Source organism: Myiozetetes cayanensis, unplaced genomic scaffold (genome assembly GCF_022539395.1).
Source record: "Myiozetetes cayanensis isolate MyiCay16 unplaced genomic scaffold, myiCay2020 scf14, whole genome shotgun sequence".
Lineage (NCBI taxonomy): Eukaryota > Metazoa > Chordata > Aves > Passeriformes > Tyrannidae > Myiozetetes > Myiozetetes cayanensis.
The window spans coordinates 6,821,098-6,841,409 of NW_026087048.1; the positions used below are offsets into that span (position 1 = coordinate 6,821,098).

General features: G+C 37.3%; 1 protein-coding gene across 4 annotated transcripts in view; it reads right to left on the reverse strand.

Moving 5' to 3' along the window:
- Positions 1-20,312, reverse strand: part of CGNL1 (cingulin like 1) — a 55,737-nt gene that overhangs the window by 19,414 nt on the left and 16,011 nt on the right. For all 4 annotated transcript variants that reach the window (XM_050309641.1, XM_050309640.1, XM_050309638.1 and 1 more), the window contains 7 exons: positions 18,331-19,930; positions 17,717-17,811; positions 16,707-16,800; positions 15,303-15,404; positions 14,774-14,922; positions 14,147-14,282; positions 12,058-12,270 (listed from right to left, as the gene is read on the reverse strand). In XM_050309641.1, coding sequence (XP_050165598.1) covers positions 12,058-12,270; positions 14,147-14,282; positions 14,774-14,922; positions 15,303-15,404; positions 16,707-16,800; positions 17,717-17,811; positions 18,331-19,917 — 2,376 coding nt within the window. In that variant the 5' untranslated portion in view covers positions 19,918-19,930. The remainder of the gene's footprint in view (positions 1-12,057; positions 12,271-14,146; positions 14,283-14,773; positions 14,923-15,302; positions 15,405-16,706; positions 16,801-17,716; positions 17,812-18,330; positions 19,931-20,312) is intronic.

Consider the following 20,312-nt stretch of genomic DNA (forward strand, 5'->3'; position numbering starts at 1 on the left):
AGTTCAGGGAAAGGAATGTTGATTTGTCTGTTCTTTTTCATCCAACCGCCTACTCGGGGCTGCACAGTGAGGGAGGATTGCAGCAGCCCCGCATGTACCTGAGCATTCCACTGCCTCACCTGCCCTGCTTTGCTCTGCTTTCTCAACACAGGAAGCACTGTTTCCTTAGAAGTGGATGCACACACACAAAAGCAAACAAGCTAACACCCACCCCCCAGATCTACATACATAAATATACACAGAAGTAGTATCCATCTCTATATATGATTTAATTTAAGAGGCTCAAAGTTAAGTTCAGACTGCATCGATGCTGTCACATCTAGAGATCTGCTCCTGCTTTTTGCTGTATCTTAGGATATAGAACCTAAAATGAAACTCAACTGTTACTTGCTCTCCTTTTCCACTGTGTATTTCACTAAGTTAGCAGTAAGTTAGGTGAATATATATAAGAGGTAGAGAGGTACAAAGAGCAAGTTGTGAGTACTACCTTTATTAACCTAATTTAAAATCCTGGAAATAAACTGGATATATAAGTAAAATCGGCCTAAAGTTCCAGCTGTTTGAGTGACCAGCACTTAACCAGCAGATCTTCACAGGTCCCTAATGACTTTGGCATCCTTACAAGGGTTGCACCTTCCCATGAATGATCTGTTCCAAACAAATTTTCCAACATAGTAAGTAAAAAAATTCATTTCTTTTACCTGAAAGAGGTAAGTCTCAAAAAATACCAACAATAAATACATACACTCACACATACTTTTTTGAGATGGTAGAAAAACCTCTGTTGGTATATATGGGGAGCTGTGCTGTATTGTAGTTGGAGAGTGAGCATTTTTCCTACTTCTGGGGGGAGAGTAGAAAAATTTTCTTCACAAGTGCTTTCACTGTACACTATTGTTCCAACATCTTTTCAACTTGTTTCAGATACGACTGAAAAGAAACACAGGAGTATCTATCCTATCAGTTTACCTTACCCAACTGTACTGTACACTTGAAGTACGAAAGATCACCCTGAGGATATTGTTCAGGAGCATGATAAACAAAAAAAATACACCAGTATCTTCAATTTGATAGTAAAGTTTAAATAAAGTCAAGCCACACAAATACAATTTAGATGTTCTTTGTGTAGAAAAAGTACACGTAGCGTCACTTCTCCAAAAGAGTCAAATTACACTGCTGAGTCTAGATTGAGAAAAGCTTATGTTCATTTTTCCCCAGTGTGCTGAGAATTTCATGCAGAATTTTCCATTGGCATGCCATAGACATGCCAGCACATGCCATATCCTACAGCATATTGACACGGCAAGTTTGGGTATCAAAAGTCTCCACAGCTCTTCCCTTCTTGTATTCTCCACTGTTAGTCCTATTTGGCACCCCATGTTACCTTCTACCTCCCCTCCAGGCCTGCTCTTGGGAAGACAGGTGAGATAGGAAAGAGCCTGGGTGTCATTGGAGAGGACACACAAAGAAAACAAGCCCTGAAATGCACTTCTGACAGACCTTGTAGCAACACCATTAGGGGAGAACCTGGTGGAGAGAGATCCCTGTCCATATATTGAACAGTTACATAAGGGTCAGGTCAGCAGCCATCAAATCATAGGTGGACACTGATGAAGCAGAAAAGGCTTGTTGTGTCCTTTGCCCATGGAACCACACAGGCAGTGTGCCCAAGCAGGCCCACACAGCTAGAAGGCAGTATTACTCACACAGAGACCACAGGCTGGATTTACCACTCTGTCACTAGAGCTCACTCACTGTATTCTGCATGAAATATCCCTATTAAAGCATGGCTGTAGAAGATGTGAGAACCACTGCATTGAAATTACAGAGAAATTATTCTGTACACTGATAACGTTTGAATGGCAATTACTGCACTTCATAGGCTAAACCGAAGTGTGGGCAGCAAGCGCAGTTTAAGCTGCCCAGCAGCACAGCCCAGCAGAGTTGTGTCCTGCAGGATTGTAACAGCCAGCAGCAATCCTGCTCTGTCTGCATGGGCAGGGAGGCTGCCTTGAGAACTCAGGCACTGGCTCACAGTTCAAAAAAGGAGCTGAAGGCTGTTTGCAAAAGCATTCAGTTAGAGTGGGTTAGAGTGATGAGGATGAAAGCAGAAGGATAACCGACCACGAGGAAAAAACCAGACAGAGAGAACACACATGCAGAGATTGTGCTGTGGATCCACATCCCTCAGTCCACAGGAGACTTACCTGTAATGGTGCTGAACATAAACAACATGAGTTAACCAAAGGTCCTTAATGACACTACACCAATTAATGACTCCTGTCAGTGCTCATTCATAAATCCTTAACACTTACTTATTTGGGGACATTGGAAAAGTTTTAGCAAATATTTTAACTAAGTTTATACAATTTAACCCACAGTAACAGAGCTGGGTGAAGGTCACAAAGTAATGATTGATGTTGAATATGAAACATTAACAAACATTGTTAATATAAAAACTTCAGAGAATTGTGGATCAACTTCTTCACAGAGTTTAAGAGATTATGAACATAAACACATAACAGAGCACATATCAGACAAAACTAGTTAAACAGGATTCTTGACAACAGAACCTGGAATGAAGTGCTGTATATTCAGACTTATTTGCCATACAGAAGAAAAAAACCAAAACCAACCAACAAACAAACAAAAACCCCCCAAACTAAAACAAAACAAAGCCAACCAAACAAAACAAACAAAAAAAAAACAACGTGCAAAAAACCCAATCTTCTTGAAAAACAGGAGAAGAGGGAGGGAATTGTATCAAACATTGAAGTGAGCTCTTTGGATCTTAAAATTAACATAACTAAATTTCAATATTGCAGTTTCTTCCCTATGATACATAAAACATGCTTATTTCTTTTTACTCCCACTTACTAGTTGTGACAGCATGTTTTAGTAAACCAACTTTTTATTATTACTGTTTACTGCATTGCATTACAGAATTATATTTATGTAAGGTAAATACCCTATAGCATTTTTCTCGTGTTTATTTGCATTTGCTTTGTCTTTCCTTTCAGTCTGCCTGTCCTTTCAATCTGTCTGTCCTTGCTGTCTTCCAGAGCATCCAGTGCCCTCTATTTCCAACCTTTAGCCTGCTTCACATTCAGATATCCATCTCCTCAATCTCTGAAGGAATAATACCTTCCTCTTAATAACCACATCCTTTGCAGACTTCTCAAACACACTTATACCCCCTTCTCATTTACTATATTTGAATAAATAATTTATTATGCTTTCTCAAATTTTATCATGTTTAAACTCATGATTTAAGGTTGAGCAAGCCTTATCAGCAAAATTAAGCTACAGAGATTAGGTAAAAGGAGTTGGAAATGGGTAGCAAATTTCTAGAAAAAGCTGAGAATAATTAAAAAAATATACTTGTCCAGAAGAAAGCAAGCATAGTTGTAATGAGAAAGTCCCACAACACAAAGTCCTCTGTGACTGACTGAAGATAACCTTGTACATTCTGATGTTGTCACTGTGCCATGGTACACTCTTGTCTCTGCCAAAGATCTCCTGAGGCAAGACACTCAGCCAAAGCTTTCCAGAGGGGCTCAATAACTGCACTTCCTGAATTTCCTTGGTGCTTGATTTGAGACACTGGGTTTGGTTTCTAAAGACTTGAGCGCACAGTTGCAACCAAAGTCAGCAAAAATGGCACCCTGAATATATCAAGGACTGTATAATGGCTAACATTGTGTTACCCAAGGCACTTCAGTTTGAATATGCACAACTAAAGGATCCTTTTAACATTAATGTCTCTACCTCTTCATTTCCTATACTTAATGCAGTGGATAACATTTTTCATAAGCTGGCAGCTGTGCTGAGAAAACCACTTAAGAGTTTGTGGGGGGGAAAAAAAAAAAATCTTTCTTCAGAAGTTTTTGATGGTATGTACCGAGTGCAAGAACTGACCCAAGCCTGGAAAACACTGAAAAATGAACTATTCTAACATTGTGTTTGAGTGAGTAAAAGCTACATTTAACTCAGAACAGGTGAGAAGTGAGAATGCATGCACATACACATATATACGTGCACACAGACAGATATATATAGGTGTGGATTGTTTGGTTTGATAGGTACACCTGATCTGTAACATTTTACCCAGCACAGGTCTGCTTCTCTGAGCCCACAGTCACAGCTGCTGGAGTTTATATGCATGTGGCATTTAGCTTTCAGCTTGTTCCCCTGCATAAGGGAATTTCAGTGTGAAATTTGTTTCCCTCACTTGGTATCCTGCTGCTTTTAGGTGTTTTGCCTAACAAGAAATTAATCTAATAAAGTTTGGGTTGTGTCCTTGTATATTGTCATAATGTGTCCAGAAGTAATTTAGAACATATTAAATTTGGTCAAGACCAAGTTTAAATAAAGCAGTAAATATTGTTCCAACTTCTTTGCTGCACAAATCTCAGTAAAGCAAATATATTTATATACTATTCTACTCTCAACTTTGATGCAAGCAGTGAACAGATTTAAAGAACTGGAGATAAGGCTAAGATAGCACAACAGGCATCAAAATCAAACAAGGTCCTTGAGATGCAAATGGAATGTTTTTTTTCAACCTGAATACAGGAAAAAAGTACTCCTGGATAGGAATGTAGAAAATGTTCTGTGGCTCCATACATTTTACCACACCCTCAACACTGGCAAAGACATGAGTGTAGTTGTGTAACTGATCGTTAAAGAATGGTTTTGGCTAACTGCAGGGCTTCAGCTGGTGAAACTCCCCTCTGGCACTGACTACAGGACACAAGAGTGTCCTTTCACAAAATACAGGAAGAGCTAAAGTGTGTGGGAGCTAAGTATCTCATTCACAGCATGTCAGAATCATTACATTTTGGCAAAATCCAATGTTTATCAGGCACAACTTGGAAATTTTTCTAAAAGCCTTTAAATTTCCTTTCTGAATCAAGCTCAAATGAGTAAAACTAGTTCAACTAATTAACTGTTCCTTAATAGCCATACTTTAAGTACAAATCAAAAAAATAAATCTCCACTCAAAATGAGCTAGAGCACAAAGCAGAGCATTTTAATGGAAGTAACAGACTTTGAAATATTCTTTTCATATTGGTATCAAAGTAAATGCCATGATAATCTTCCAAAGTCTTCTGAAAGAAATGGAATGGTGGTGATGCTCACTTCATTCTATCATTGGTGTAGAACACTTAAGGTATCAAGGAAGATACTGGCTGCTGAAACCAGCTCTAAAGACCCACAGGCCACCTTTTTAGGTTGATGCTGGGCTAGTTGTTTAACTTCAACTATATGTAAAAGGTTTCATGTGGCTTCAAGGATTCAGATCTACCCAGCTCAGCTCCCTCTGATGATCTAGAGGGGGTAGCAGTGATGGAGATATCAAATCCCTTTCTATTGTCTTTTCCTCTCCTTTTTGTATACAAACAAAACAGTTTCTATAAGACAACTAGACACTGATTTCCCTAGGTAACATTTAAAAATCCCCAAAAACTACACCCAAGGACTAACACCCAAGGAAACAAGACAAACATGGTGAGCCTCAACATAGGGACAGCCCTCTAATTGCAATCATTATTAGCTCTTCTGTAAAGGCAGCTTCTGAAATCAGTATTATTTTGCTATAGTCATCTAGTTTTCAAAGCTCATGAATGTAAATAACAGGTCTTTATTTCTGTTTGTAGTTCTGGTATTTTTACCCACTGTGCACCTTTAGGCAACTCTTCCAACCTCAGACACTATTTCTTAAAGCAGTTGAAAGACCTGGGATGAATAAGACAGTAACACTGGATAGGACAGGTAATAAAACCTCCTGTCTCTATAAAAGGAATATGAAAACTCCATAAAAGCAAATTGGAGTGTTAGGCTGCCAACCCAACTGGAACCAGACCCTGTCCCTACAACTTCCCCCTGAAGAAAACGGGGGAAAAACAACATTAAAAAAAAAGCTTCTGGAAAAGAGACTAAATGGCTCAAATGGCTTTACTTACTGCTTTTCTACTTTGCACAGATTTTATTAATTCTTCCCATCACCTCAAAATGAGGCCCAGCCAACTTTAACACACGGCTATGTCTTTGAAGGCTATTATTAGTTACCTATTAAAAGGGTCCATGGTTTTTTCTCTCTTAGTGAGGTATGCTGCAACCAGCTTAAATTCCCAACTGTACTTCCAGAGACTATTCAGTAAGCAAGTATACAAACTTGCAAGCAAATCAGACTTTCATTTCAGCTAGAGCCATTCTATTGACTGGTTAAAAATTCACTTGTGACAGTTTCAAGAAAAGACTTGCTTTTTTCCAAGATCATTTTCACTGATCAAAGTGGTATCATATCCTTAATATTATTTCCAAAACGATTTAGGTTTTCATTTGTGAGAAGTAATAAAAGATTTAAATGCCCTCATTTTAAGACTGAGAATGCACCCCTTTTTTTACACAGAGTACATTTAACAAAACTTTCCAATTTAGCATGACCATACATTTACACAGTTAAACAATCCAAAACCAGGAAAATATTAACCTCTCTCAGCCAGGACCTATATCAGTGTCACATTATCCCCCTGGCTATGTATCATGACATACTCAGACTGGCTTATACTAACAGTTTTTTCAAGGTCAGAAGTTGTTGCAAAGACGAGGGTAAAATATTAACTAATTCTGTGTTCACATTGTTCCCTGTTGTTTGACACAGTCAAACACTTCACATACATCTACAAATAAACATATACTTTCACAGGACAAACCACCTGAATAACTACACTGTCTTCTGCTGATAAGGATTAGAGATCCTCCTGAAATGGATTAGAGATCCTCCTGATGGCATTAAAGAAGCACCTGTCTGTACAGGCTCTTGCCAAATTTCAGAAACACAAAAAACCCCCCACCAATAACTCCCTTTCCCAACCCAGCCTAACTGAACCAGTCCCAGCAGAGTGAGGTTCACAGTAGTGAAATGACTATTACAGATAAAACAGAATGATTTTTTTATTATTGTCTAGATGTTGTCCAATCCAGCTCAAATAGAACTTTTGCAGGACAGTTTTGCTCAGAGGTTTCCTTAACTCTACAGACAGTATAAAAATAGTCTCATGGTACTGCCTCCACTCAAGCACACACATGTACCCGTTGATTAAATGGAGGAGTAAACTGCACAGAAAAGAAAGGCCAGAGTAGGTAAAACTTAAAGACACAGTCACCAAGTTACATCTTTAGTGCCCTATGGAGGTACAGTTTATAGTCTTGTTGACAACACAGCTAATATTCCAAAATTTGTTTGGTACTTAATTTAACGGGCGCCTGAAAACCTGCATGATGCTATTACCAAACAACTTCCTTTCCACACACAGAATACAGACACTTAAAGTAAAACAAATCAAATCTGTCTCCCAAATTTTCCATATACAGCTGTAAAATATATGTTTCCAATAACAATGCCCATTTAAGGAGTGCCTGCAGCCTTCCCTCCACCATCACGCTTCTGTCTGCACACCCTCCTTCTCATTCCCCCTCCATCTGTGTTTGTACCACACTGAAAAGCAATCAGAGACACACCAGGCTTTTAGAAGGCTGGTAAAGAGGGCAGAAAAATGCAAGGAGGGGAGGGTTATGTCATGAAAGATGAAACATTGACTTGGACCAGTCACTACATCATTTGACTCTGTACACAGTTTGGATCAGTTACCAACCGGTTCCTACCACTGAAACCAAACAAGTGTTTTGTCAGCACGACAAAGGCTGGCCCAGGCAAGCAGAAGAAAGATGCCCCACCAGGGGTATCTGAAATCCTGGTTCATCTTCTCTAAACCTTTTCCAATTGCTGTGTATCTTGTTTGAGATGAACACACTAGTCTCATAGGATTCAGGATGCAGATTCAGAGGAGTTATAGATGTATGGATACAAGGGCATAACAATGCTCTCATGCCCAAATAATTCTTATCATATAATTTATATCTTTTACTGCTATCAAGACTATGGGTTTTTAGTGTGATTTATTACAACCCCAAGATTTCACCTTAGAGTGGCAAAAAGTAGCTGAGATTCTATTGGTGTTTTTCATATATATAATTTTACAGTTATATATACATTAAATCTGTATCACTTTCAGTACTAAAATGTTTCTGCAATTCTCCACAGTTATATCTTCTCTTCACCCTGGGGAACTTGGTTTGTACAGCATTATTCAAAAATATGTTCTCAGAATATACTAAATTATGTTTCATTTTACATTAAAACTATGTATTCCATCCATTTCTACAAGAAAAGAAGACACAGTATGTATCAGTACCATTTACAATGCTTAAGTTTTTATTAAGCTTCTGCTCCATGGGGAGATTTGTATTAGTTTTGAGGAAGAAGTATAATATTATCAGGTTAGGTAGAAAAAGATTCAATAGTTACTTTCATTTCAAAGGTCTTTACAGCTCTGTGTTAGATTCACCTGAATTCACAAAATGGGAAAAACCAAAACCAAAGCTTCTTATCGTTTATAGTACTCAAAATTCTATATTATTTTCATATCTTAAAGGAGTACGCTTTTAGTTCATAACATGTGCAGAAGGCAACCACTGCCTTTTGCTGTGGTAAAATTCCTTCTTCTCTCTCATCATATCATGTCTGACACACACATGTCAGCTAAAGGCCATGTGATGACAAGCCTCACTGCACTCTTAAATGTGTTGATAAACTAATCAGCTCCAAGCTCTGAGTGTCTGTTTTACCATTCTGAGAACAAGGTCAGACAAATGACAAACGCTGAATAAACCAGCCAAGGTCAGGCCTAAATAAGCCTCTTCACAACATGATGATTACAGCTTTTTCTGAGCAACACAATTTGTGCAGACTGCTCCTCAAAATACACACAGGTTTGAAGTGCTGTGCATTTGCAACTGCCCTCTTAGGCTGATACAGTTTCACTGGAATTTGAACAGCACCAGTTGCAATAGGCTATAACCTTTTCCCTGCAGTATTACCTTCCAAAAGCTGTTTCCAAATTTTACTGAAACACTGGCACTTCATCTACAGTGACAAAGCACTCCTGGTAAAAGTAGTACAGTTCTGGACTGTTGTGTTGTAGGGTCAGATTAAATAACAGAAATGTTTTGTATTATATTAAAAACTGGAGGAGATCCATATTTATTTCTGTTCCAGCATTGTGATTATGAAGAATTCTATTCTTAACCAGAAAGACCTTAATTTCTTAATTTATTATTAAATTAAAGGTAATTATTATCCCACAGATATGTTCTGGAAGTTTTACTATTGTTAAATGGAAATAGTCTGATCTCAGTCTTAACAAACATGAAACGAAGTCAAGAATAATCACGGCCACCTTGAGACCACCACAAGAAAAACCATAACACAAAAGTAAGTTTAAAAGGTAAACTGTAGCAAAGAAAGTTAATATCTTAATATCTGTGACTTTATGTAAAAATCCTTATTACAAAAACCAAAAAAACAAACAACAATAAAAACCCACCAAACCCCTCCAGCCCAGCACCACGGCAGAGAGCATGAGAACAGAATCATACAGGACAAACAACCCTGCCCTGTTCTTTCACCAGATAACCCTGAGTATGTTTTTATTGCTTCAAAACAGATCTATGTGGCATTCTACACACAGAGCAAATGAACTCTACATTACTTGCCAACCTACCTGAGGTCTCCAGCAGCTGAAAATTCTGTTGATTTAACACTGGCATAAAAACTACTTCCTTTCTCTATGGAAAGTCTTCCTTAACAGCCTATATATATCACAAAACACCTTTTCATTGTACCAATTTGGATTATCTAGAAGCAATAAGTACTAACACTCCTGCACATACAGATTCCAACATAACCTGAGCTATCCAACATCAGCATCCACATTTTGTGTGTGATAAACCACTATTAGAGCATTTACACACCTGTTTTCCTCACCACATACAACAGAATGGCCCTTTCCACTAATTTTTATGTGAATTTCTTGTACCCCACCATCCAGTATGAATCTTTCCAGCTTGCAATAGTATTAGAAAAAAAATGTAACAGGTCAAGCAGCTTCCATTGTATAGAACTTGATTTTCACATACTCTGTTGGGTATTTCAGATTAATTATAAACCCAATCATTAGCATCACAGCAGATCACTCAGTTAACTTACTGCAGAGATTGGTTATACTTTCCTGACAGAAGATATATCAAACTCAACAACTCATCTCAGTCAGCAGGCACAAAGATAATGCTGTGCTTAAAAAAAAACAAAAACCAAAATCCAAACAACATTAAGAGTACAAAAACTGGAAAGATTTAAACAAAACAAAACAAAACAAAAAAACCCACCACCTTGCAATTAAGCATGTTTTACTTTAAATAAAAACAAAAATCACCTGCACTGAAATTATAAGAGAACTGGTGCTTAGGGCAACATTAATCAAATAAATTTCACTTTTGAACATCTTATTAAATTTACTATTAAATTTACTATTAGACTATGTCATGCAAGTGAATAAATGCTATTTATAACTATCTCTGAGCCAGAGCACCCCAGTCATAGAGCCATTTCCCAGACTGTGGTATTGTTATGCTGAACAGACTACTCTTTCATTTCTTGTCAGTCGTAATTACAGTTCCATAATTGAAATACAGTAAATTACCATGCAGTAACTTTGAAAGATGGTTCATTGAGGCTGAGCTGTCACTACAATTACTGTATAATAAAAAATGATCATTTAAATGTTCTACTTTTCTCTCAAAGAAAAAAATTAATTCAGTTCAAGCATCTCAGACGAGTCAAATATCTTCATGATGATGTAAACAAAGAGAAACAACACATTTAAGCAAAGCTGAGCCATCTCAAGCACAAGTCCTAGGCTGCATTAACAGCTCAGCATATACAAAGTTTTCTGACCTCTGAAGAAAACTGCACGTTTAAAAACAACCCTTTAGAAGGATAATCTTTAACAGAATTCATTCCTAAAATATCCAGCATCTTCCACATGTGCTCCTATTTTGCTCATAAAGCATATAAAGCTTTGGAAACTGCTTTCAAGTTTCAAGCTTAATTTTAACTCAGTTCTAAGTTATGTTTTAGGTCACAACTAGTAGGATTAGTACAACTCACCTAAGCCCAGTGAGGTGTAACAGACATTAATTAGCATGGACATTTCTAAGCAGCAAACTGGGCCTACAATTCTGACTTCTATTGGTCAAGCACAGTTTGCCCTCAAAATTAAAAACAAAAATTAAACACATGACAGAAAGAGGGAAAAGACACAAATGCTGTCACTGTAAAAACAATGTTCAAAATTTTATGAGAGCATCCCCTTACCAAAAAAAAAAATTTTTCAATGTATTTGTAGCTGCTGCCTCTGCAAAGAAAACTTCACAAAGGACATCTTTTAGAAAACAGTAACAGATAAGCACATGTGAGACCTGTTCCTATTCTCCCCCTCACACAGACTTCCTGCTGATGCTGGAAGAGGCAATTCCTTCAGTTTTGTTTTCTTCCTGTCTGACTCAAAACACCCAAATCCCTGCTGTTCCTTGTGCTGGAACTCCTTTGACCATTCAGTAAATAAGCTAAGTTCAATAAATGAAAAGGACACAAAACAAAACCCCCACACTAGGACTAAGTAGTCGAATGGACAAGGTGGGACAATGTATTCAGGGAACAGGATGTGACACAAGGAGCTGAAGGCAGGAAGAGTGGGCTGCAGAGAACTGCTAGAAGTTTCAAAACTATAATTTCAACAGCAGCACTAGCAAAGCACACTGGGGCTCTTCAGGGCATTCTCAAGGTTTTGGTGATTCTGTTTAACCCAAGACAAGCAAATGGTCCTCTGTACTACACTCCCATCTATTCTCTCTCAAAGTTTGCAATTAAGCACATGTAGTCAATAACTGATTGAAGAAAGAGCCACAACTTCAAAACATTAGATGAGTGTATAAAATAAAACTTGTTCTCAGCAGCTAAGAATCCCCAGCCCAAATCTTTTCCTATTTATTTTGCTAAGAAAAGAGTAGTATCTGAAAGAGCCTAGTGTATGACATCTGAGAGAGGTAAGATTTTTCCCTGTAGAGGTTAATTGTAATCACTTGTCTTACCTCTGTTGCTTTCTCCAGGCTCTGTCGTAGATCAAGCAATTCTTTATCGTGCTGCTCCTTAAGTTTGTCCATCTCCATGTCATGGCTGGATACTTCTTCTTTAAGTGCTCCTTTTAAAGCTGTAAGCTCTCTCTCTCTCTTTCTCAAGATCTCCTCTTGTTGATCTTTTGCTATTAATACTTCTTGCAGATCCTGTTTCATTTGCATCAGCTCCTGAAGCCCAGAATTAAAACACAACTGTGTGACAAATAGGGATGTTCTGCCTGTATTTCACAGGAAGAAAGCATATAAGCTTCCCAAGACCAACTTCATTTCACAACTGGCATATGTTTTACAGTAAGCTAAAAATTTACTAATCCCTAGGATTATTAGAAGTATAACATATAGCTGATGTTTTAACTGATGGGTCAACATATCTGATGCTGTAAAACTATCAAAAGATTTTGATGGTGTATGTGAAGCCATCAGTAAATAAAGAAGGAGTCAAACAGAGGTTGCAGTTTAACAACTCCCTAAGTCCTACTTTCAGTAGCAAAGAGGCAGATAAGAACAAAGACAACACTCTTTCTCACATGGCAAGAGAAGTAAACCCAGTGATAATTCTTTGTTTTATTTTCTGCTGAAAGAATAAAGTTACTTCTTCAAGTGTTGAAGACAAAACAAGTGCTTCCCAACTGAGTCCATGCATTCACACCCTTCCTCCTCCCACCATGTTCACCCTAGAAGGCATTTCCCCTCCCCAAATTGCTGGGGAGGAAGTGGATAGTCAGTAAATACAAAGACTAAATACATGTGCATATAAACATAGAATAAAACAGCAACAATAATCAAAAATGTACAAAAATGTAGCTTTAAGAATTATCTGATTTGGTATTTCTCAAGCTGTGAATAATTGCACTTCCAAAACCCAGGTAGGCTTCCCCTCACTGAAGCAGGACCAGTACATCTAAACCACTTCTGACACACATCATCTACTTGTCCTTAAAAGTCTACAATGAAAGGGATTCTACTACCCTCCCCAGAGAGCCTGTTTAATTATCCTATTCCTCTGTTTAATTATCAATATTATTAGAAACTTTTTCCAACACTTACTTTAACTCTGAAGCTGAGTCTCTTATTTCTTACTCTGATCTCCACATAACACAGAAAAATTGATTACTCTCACCTTTAGAGCAACATTCTACAAGATGCTTTGAATCTTCCCTCACTCCTCCACTCAGATTGAAGACCTGCTTCATAGTGACATTTTCAGTACTACCACCATCATTTGAGATATTCCCCTACTACTTACAACTTTCAGCTGTCTGAGATTTAAGATCTCACCAAGCTAGTTATTCTACCAGCATGTCTTGTGTGCAAACACCTTTAATATTCCTGAGGTCTACTGTCTATGCTTTTGTTCCCTATTTTGCATTTTCTCATTTACCTTCCATTACTTCTTTGCACTAGTATTAAGACAAGTTAATTGTCTTGGTACTTTAGAGTATTAAAACACACCGAATTCTAATCTTCTTTTTGAACATTTGTGCACTGATACTCCTACACACCCTTATCAACAAATTTAATAAGCTGTGTTCTCTATTTCATAATCGGTGTATTAATATAACCAGGGCTCCAGCCAATTCATCCTTCATCACAAGGTGACAGAAAACCTTTAACTCTTTCGTTCCTCTCCAGACTATCCCTCCTCCTCTCCCCCTGGACCCATCAACAGAAAGTCAACAATTCAGAAACTGCTTTGGTGAGTTCTTTTAATTTTCTTAGTTGAATCTCATCTGGCCTTACTAATATTTACATCTCCTTTAAACTGATCTTCTCTGTTCTAACCTCACATCCTAATTGCTAAAACTGACTGACATAATTGTCTGGTAATAATGGATAACTTGGTTGTCCCTTAACCATGACCTTTTTTGTTCTCCTGCTCTATAAAACAACGGTACTAACAGTTAGAGTGTATTGGTTTTGGATTAATAGAATAGAAAAAGCAAAGGCATGTATTTCTTTCATCTGTATCTTGATTCCCACTTTTCACGCAATTCTTCTTTTTTTTTTTTTTTTTTCATTCTCCTTCTGGTACTTTATAACTAACCTCAATCAGAATCTCTTTCTCCCCTTGATCAGTATGTTTGGCATTATCCAGTTCATCATGCATCTCAGAGAGCTGGTCCTGAAGATCTCTGATCTCAGTCTGGTGCTGTTCCTGCTCCATCTTCACTTGAAAAAGCCTCATCAGTAAAAATAAGACAGGATTTTTTAATTTGTAGAAATACTGATTTGTTCATTCAAGTACTAAAAAGACATGTATCTAAAAAGACATATGTTGCCCACAAGAGAATGGGATATAGTAAGGCAGAAAAATTTAATGTTAGAGGGGTAAAAATGAGAAATCTAAGTAGATATTTAAGTGGGAAGTTGTATTTTGTTTCAAACCTGGTCATTCAAGTTTTTCCACATTTTAAAGATTCAGACTATATATCATGACTGTGAAATATTAAAAGCATTCTGCACTAAGAGGAAGACTATAAATTCAGCAATCTTTCTCTTCCTTCCAGATATTCTAAAAACATGCCTCTTTTAACTGGGAGAAACACTTGCTACAATAACAAATGCACTCATCTGATTCCATCAAAATATTCAGCAGACACAGGTAGTTTTAATCTAAAATGTTTAGGGAAAGGTACAAATCCCAATTGTAACTTTTCTAGAATGAACTCACTCCTCCAGGTTTTGCCTGAGGTCCTTCTCATTTTCCTCCAGCTCCTTTTTCAAGGCTTCCTTCTCACGCAGACTTTCCTCAAGCTGCAGCTGAAGATCTTTCAGGCTTGCTCGTGTAGCATCTCTCTCTTCTTTGGAATTCTGCTGATTCTGAATTTTGTACACCAAAAGTTAAGCAAGGTAATAACAGCTACATGAGTAACACAGTTTGACTCTCAGCCCATGCCTGTCTTGACTGCAATTAACTGAGTAACATTCACCTCTGCAGATATCCAAGATTTTTTTTGTGCAGTTGCTCAACAGTTTTGTTCACTTCTCCAAACTCCTTCTCAAATACTGAGAAGAAAGACATTTATTAGAAAGCGTAACAGTGCTATGAGCAACTTTAAAAGACTTCTGAAAAAGCACAGGCATATCTGGATTAAGAAAAATAAGAAGCAAAACAGATTCAGCTGGTCGATCAGTCACTTATTTAGAAAAGTATATTTGAAATAGTCGAAAGCTTTATAACAACAAAGTGCATGCAGTACCCTAATTTCCAGATCCAGTTTTTTCTCTAATTCTTCCACTTTCCTTTCAAGTTCTGCTTTTTGTTCAGCCAATGCTTTTACCTCAGCTGAAGAATCCGAAACCTACAATTAAACAGAGACATTTATTCCCACAAATGCAAGACATTCTTTTTTTTAAATCTAAAGGAAGGCTACAGGTAGGACTAATAAAGTGTAGCATCAACTGTCTGAGTTCATCAGGGACTTTTCATATGGGTCAGGCCTGGCTAAGGTTTTCAAAGGAACCCTGATTTGATTTTCATAAAAATTTCTGGACAATTGCTCAGAGCAAGTTGTTAGTAAAACAGGAAATATACAAATCTAAAGAAAAATTCAAATTAGGCAACACATGAATCATTTCACAAGTACTCAGGCCCAAATTTGACTGAGATATTTCTAATTATGCAAAATGGACATCAAAGGAATTCATGCTCATGTGTCAAGACAGATTTTCAAATACATTTTTAGGATGTGTTTTGCAAAAAAAAAAACAAGTTGTAGTTAATAACAACAGTTACATGAGTCTCTCATTCCACACCTGTCTCACTGCAATTAACAGATTAACATTTAACAGATTAACGTTTATCTGTGTAGATACGTCAGAAATTCTATGTGCATGTGCCTAGCACTTGTATTCACTACTCCAAACTCCTCAAATCCTAAGAAAGAGATGTCTTAAAAAGTGTAACAGTGCTGTGAACAACTATACTTAAAATAGTCTTCTGAAAAAGCACAGCTATATCTGGATTAAAAAGGATATGAAGCAAATTAGATTTTCATTTTGACTAATTATAGCCCAGAATAAAATAATAAACAATGAGCATTTAATCATTCTCATGCCATCACTGCAGCAATTGGGCATTTCTTCAGTTTGCTTTAGAACTGATTAAAAAAATGTATCATTTAGCAGGAAACAAAAACTTTTCAGTAGGCAGATTGCCAGATATTGTTGTTGTAATGTGACTTTTATACAATATCCTAGACTACTGCTTTTCTAAATTACAAATTTAAATACTTCTCTCCACTTGGATATCTATTTATAGCACTACAAGGAGAAGATGCTCCACCACTATTTTTTAAAGTTAAGTAGTGTAGCTTCTTCTTTGATCCGACAACTTACTGGTGTTCATGTTCAAGTTTGCATCTCTCTCCTTCCAAAATGCAGAAACAAAATGTAGATGCTTCATGGTAGACTTCTTTACATTCTTTTTTAATTGTTAGCAAATACATTTTCCATAAGTCACCTCAGTGCATGATCAAGCTACGCTCCTGAGGGACTGCAAGAACAGCCTGGTTGAAGTCAGTAAGGGAAATTCAAATGTTTCATGCCCTATCTGAATACTGCACCACTCTGAAACAAGCCAAAGCAAATTAAAAATTCTTTACCTGTGTCCTTCCAGCAGCTCTTGACTTTAAAGTCTGAATTTTCTCAAAAACTAAGTTGACTTTCCTCTTCGTTGCATCATCATTATCAGGACTTCTAAAACAGATAGTACAAAAGCAATTATATGATCAAAGTCATTATTTTGTTAACAACACAAATCCAGAGTGCCCAAACTACTGAAAATCATCACAAAAAACCCAAACTAATATGAACCAATCACAAATTATCTTCACCATGATTTATTAAAACCTTTAAAGACAGGGGGTAAAAATTTATATCCCAAATGTTTTCTGAAAAGCCAACCAAAAAAAAGATCACTGAGCTCTTTAATTGCAACTCTATCCTATAAGACTGTAGCTGTGGCAGGACAGATATTCATCACGTATATATATTATTCAAACATACTGAAATTACAAGTAATTAGTACTAGGTTTTTCAAGTTCTGACTTCTGCACCATAAAACAGCATTTGAAACAGCTCCTAGAACCTGCTACATCAGGAATGCAAAGAAACTTAAATGCATTTTATGTTTTTAATTAATTTCTCCTTCATCTTTCAGTAGGTTATCACTAGAAAATACCAAGTATAAGAGTTACAGGTGGACAAACGATTAAATGCACAGCAACAAGAGAGCTGCTGTCAAACTTTAGGAAACAATTTTGTTGCTGTTCAAAAAACCCAAAGTTTTAAACTCCCATGAGGTACAATTTGAATTCTGCATTAACCTCTATATCAGAAGTTTAATTCTAGGACTACTTAAAAGACCAAGTATATTCTAATTCAAAAGTTTCAAGTACATTTAATCATATCCTGCACCTCATGTAAGTCCTGATAGCCTGGGTATTTCGAGATCCTGTAATGCCTTAGAGGACACAGTTGAGACACAGAATTGTCTAACAGACAGTTCATTTAGTTATAGTTTTGACTTCACTGTTCCACATTTTAAATGTAGTAGAAAATAAATATTGAGGAAATACAGTCTTCCCTCCAAAAGTTAACTATGTTTACTAACCCCTCCTTAAGGTAATTGTAAAGTATCTGTTTAGCAGTCTCTTCATTTGTTTGCTGTGAAAGATCTTGTTGGCCTTTTAAGAGATCAGGAGTTGCCTACAAGGACAAGAAAAAATGTCAGAAGATACAATCCTATGACAGTTGTAAATACAACTTGTACAACTGAACTTCTCCATTCTATTCTATTATGAAAACATTCATATACTGTGGACCTGAAGTTCTCAAAGATCCACTGGAGTTTTGGCTTACTGCAAAGAGAAACCACACTCCACACCAAAAGAAAAGAAACAAACTTAATTTTCTGTAGTTATATATATTTCCATATTCTATTTTTGTACATTTTTGCTAAGAATAATCATAATATCATTTACAAAAATCTGCTTTGGCCCCACCATTTTCCTTCATCCATACAAGAATAAATTCCTTTACAAACCATATTTTCTACACTTACAACAACAATAATTTTCATATTTACATTTCTCCAGAACAATCCCACTTGGAAGTATGGTGTGATGGGAGTCTGTTCTCGTGAAGACCAGAAAAATACACAAATAACGTGACAGTTTTCATATGTGAGGATTCAAATGACAGCTTAAAGAACAAATTCAAAGTTACCTGAATATTAGGGACAGATGAACATGTTCTTACAGAAATCTTCTTGGCCCCTGAATCAGGGGAGATTGTGATTCGGTTTGGCAACAATAAAGTGGAAGTTACTGTTCTAACTTCCTCCCTCTTGCTCTGTCCTGGCAGTGTAGATGACCTACACACTGAGCTCTCAGGATCGGCTCCATTTTGTTTGTGGTGTTGCAAAGAGCTGAAATCGTTGCTGTCAGTGTCTTTAACAGGCATCTGCAGTTTTCCAACACTTCGAGCAGAAATCTTCATCTCTTTGGAAAGTGACTTCTGATCCCTGGATAACTGTTTGCGAAGGCAGACTTTAGATGGTCTCAGCAAGTGCTCAGTTGACTTGCCCAAGCTTTTATTGAATTCACCTAAATAATCTGAATTTACATCAAGACCTAATGACAAGGCACTATCAACACTTCTTGATCTTTTACGATCATCTGGATGAATTCTATTCCTTTTTCCTGACCTGCCTCTTCTGTGAGGATCAACCTTCTTATCAAACTTTTCAATTAGCTGATCTACCCCTGGAAGTGAACCGGTGTCGATATCGCGACCAGTTCCCGGCAAAAATGGGATGTATCTCCTGTTTTCGTGTCGATTGACGTTGTCTGCATAGATGGCATACTCCTGGTCATCAAGCAAGAACCTGTATAAGGAATTTGCAGAAGTGGGAGTAGCTGATGAGGACGACGATCGTCGTGAGTCATCCAAGACCAGCCCAGTAGAATCTTGTCTGCGGAAGGGAAGCACATCTGGTCTAGGTTTTCTTGTCTCTTGGTAAGAAGTGGGACTAACACACGGGGATTCTCCTGCAGATGAAAATGACTCTGAAACACCCACATCACTAGGGCTGATCTTGCTACTGGAACAGTCCAACAGTTGCTTATTTTGATCTTCTACTGACCTGTTCAAATGTATCTTTTTGGAACTTGCTTTGGTTGGCTCTGCAAGGTACGTATTTGTTTTCTGTAGAGACACTACTTTAGATGAGGAAACCCAAGGCTTTGCTTCAGTTTTTTCATCTGCAAAAGATTTAGATTTACTGCACACAGAAGATTGGTAATTATCCAAGTTCAAGTTATTTTTTTCAGGATCATAAGGCTGTAAAAGTTCAGGATGTCTTTGAAAGTTCAACAAACTGGAGGATTTCATTGCTTCATCTTTAAAAACTGACATTCCACTTTCCTTTTCATCTACATGGGTTATCTTCAGTTTTTTAAGCACAGAGGGTTGCATGTGCTGTATTCCAGTAAATTTTGTGTGTTCATTGATTTTATCCTCCAACTTAGAAGCAGTATTGGAGTCTGTGGCTGGCTTGTTTACAGGTTGAGAAACGACCTGCTGCTCTTTTCCAAAAGGAGGAGGATTTTCTGATAAACATCCTTCTGTATTATTTAATACTATGTAAGGATGTCCATCGATTCCCTGGACTCTGATGCTGACACCGTAAGACCCCGTCCTCAAATTCTGTGCACTTTTAGTCTTTTGAGTCTCCTCACTCGCGAGTTCAAGAGTGACTTCATAGTCCGGCTGCACGTGCTTAAACTCAGCAAAATATGGCTCCATGTCCATCAGAGGATTATAGCTGGAAAGGAGAAAAATTACACAACTGTCATTGCTTTAAATAATTTAGATTATTACATTCATTATTTTATTCCACCATTCAATGTGACTATGAAGATTAAAAAATGGCAATGTGCGGAGAAATCAATCTCGAAGCTAAGCAAAGCCCAAAGCAAATGTTGTGACACAAAGACAAGTGTCTGACTGACAGATTCTGGATCAATGGAATGTTATTTTATCATGGCAAATGTTACCTTCACAGAGCTGGTGCTGGTTGCTTTGGAATCAAGTGAATTCAAATATAAGCAACTCTGGTACAATCTTCTGAGTCAAAGCAGCTTTGGGTATCTCCACTGCATTTACTGAAAGACTGTACCCTTCCCAAATAATGATCATTTCATAGC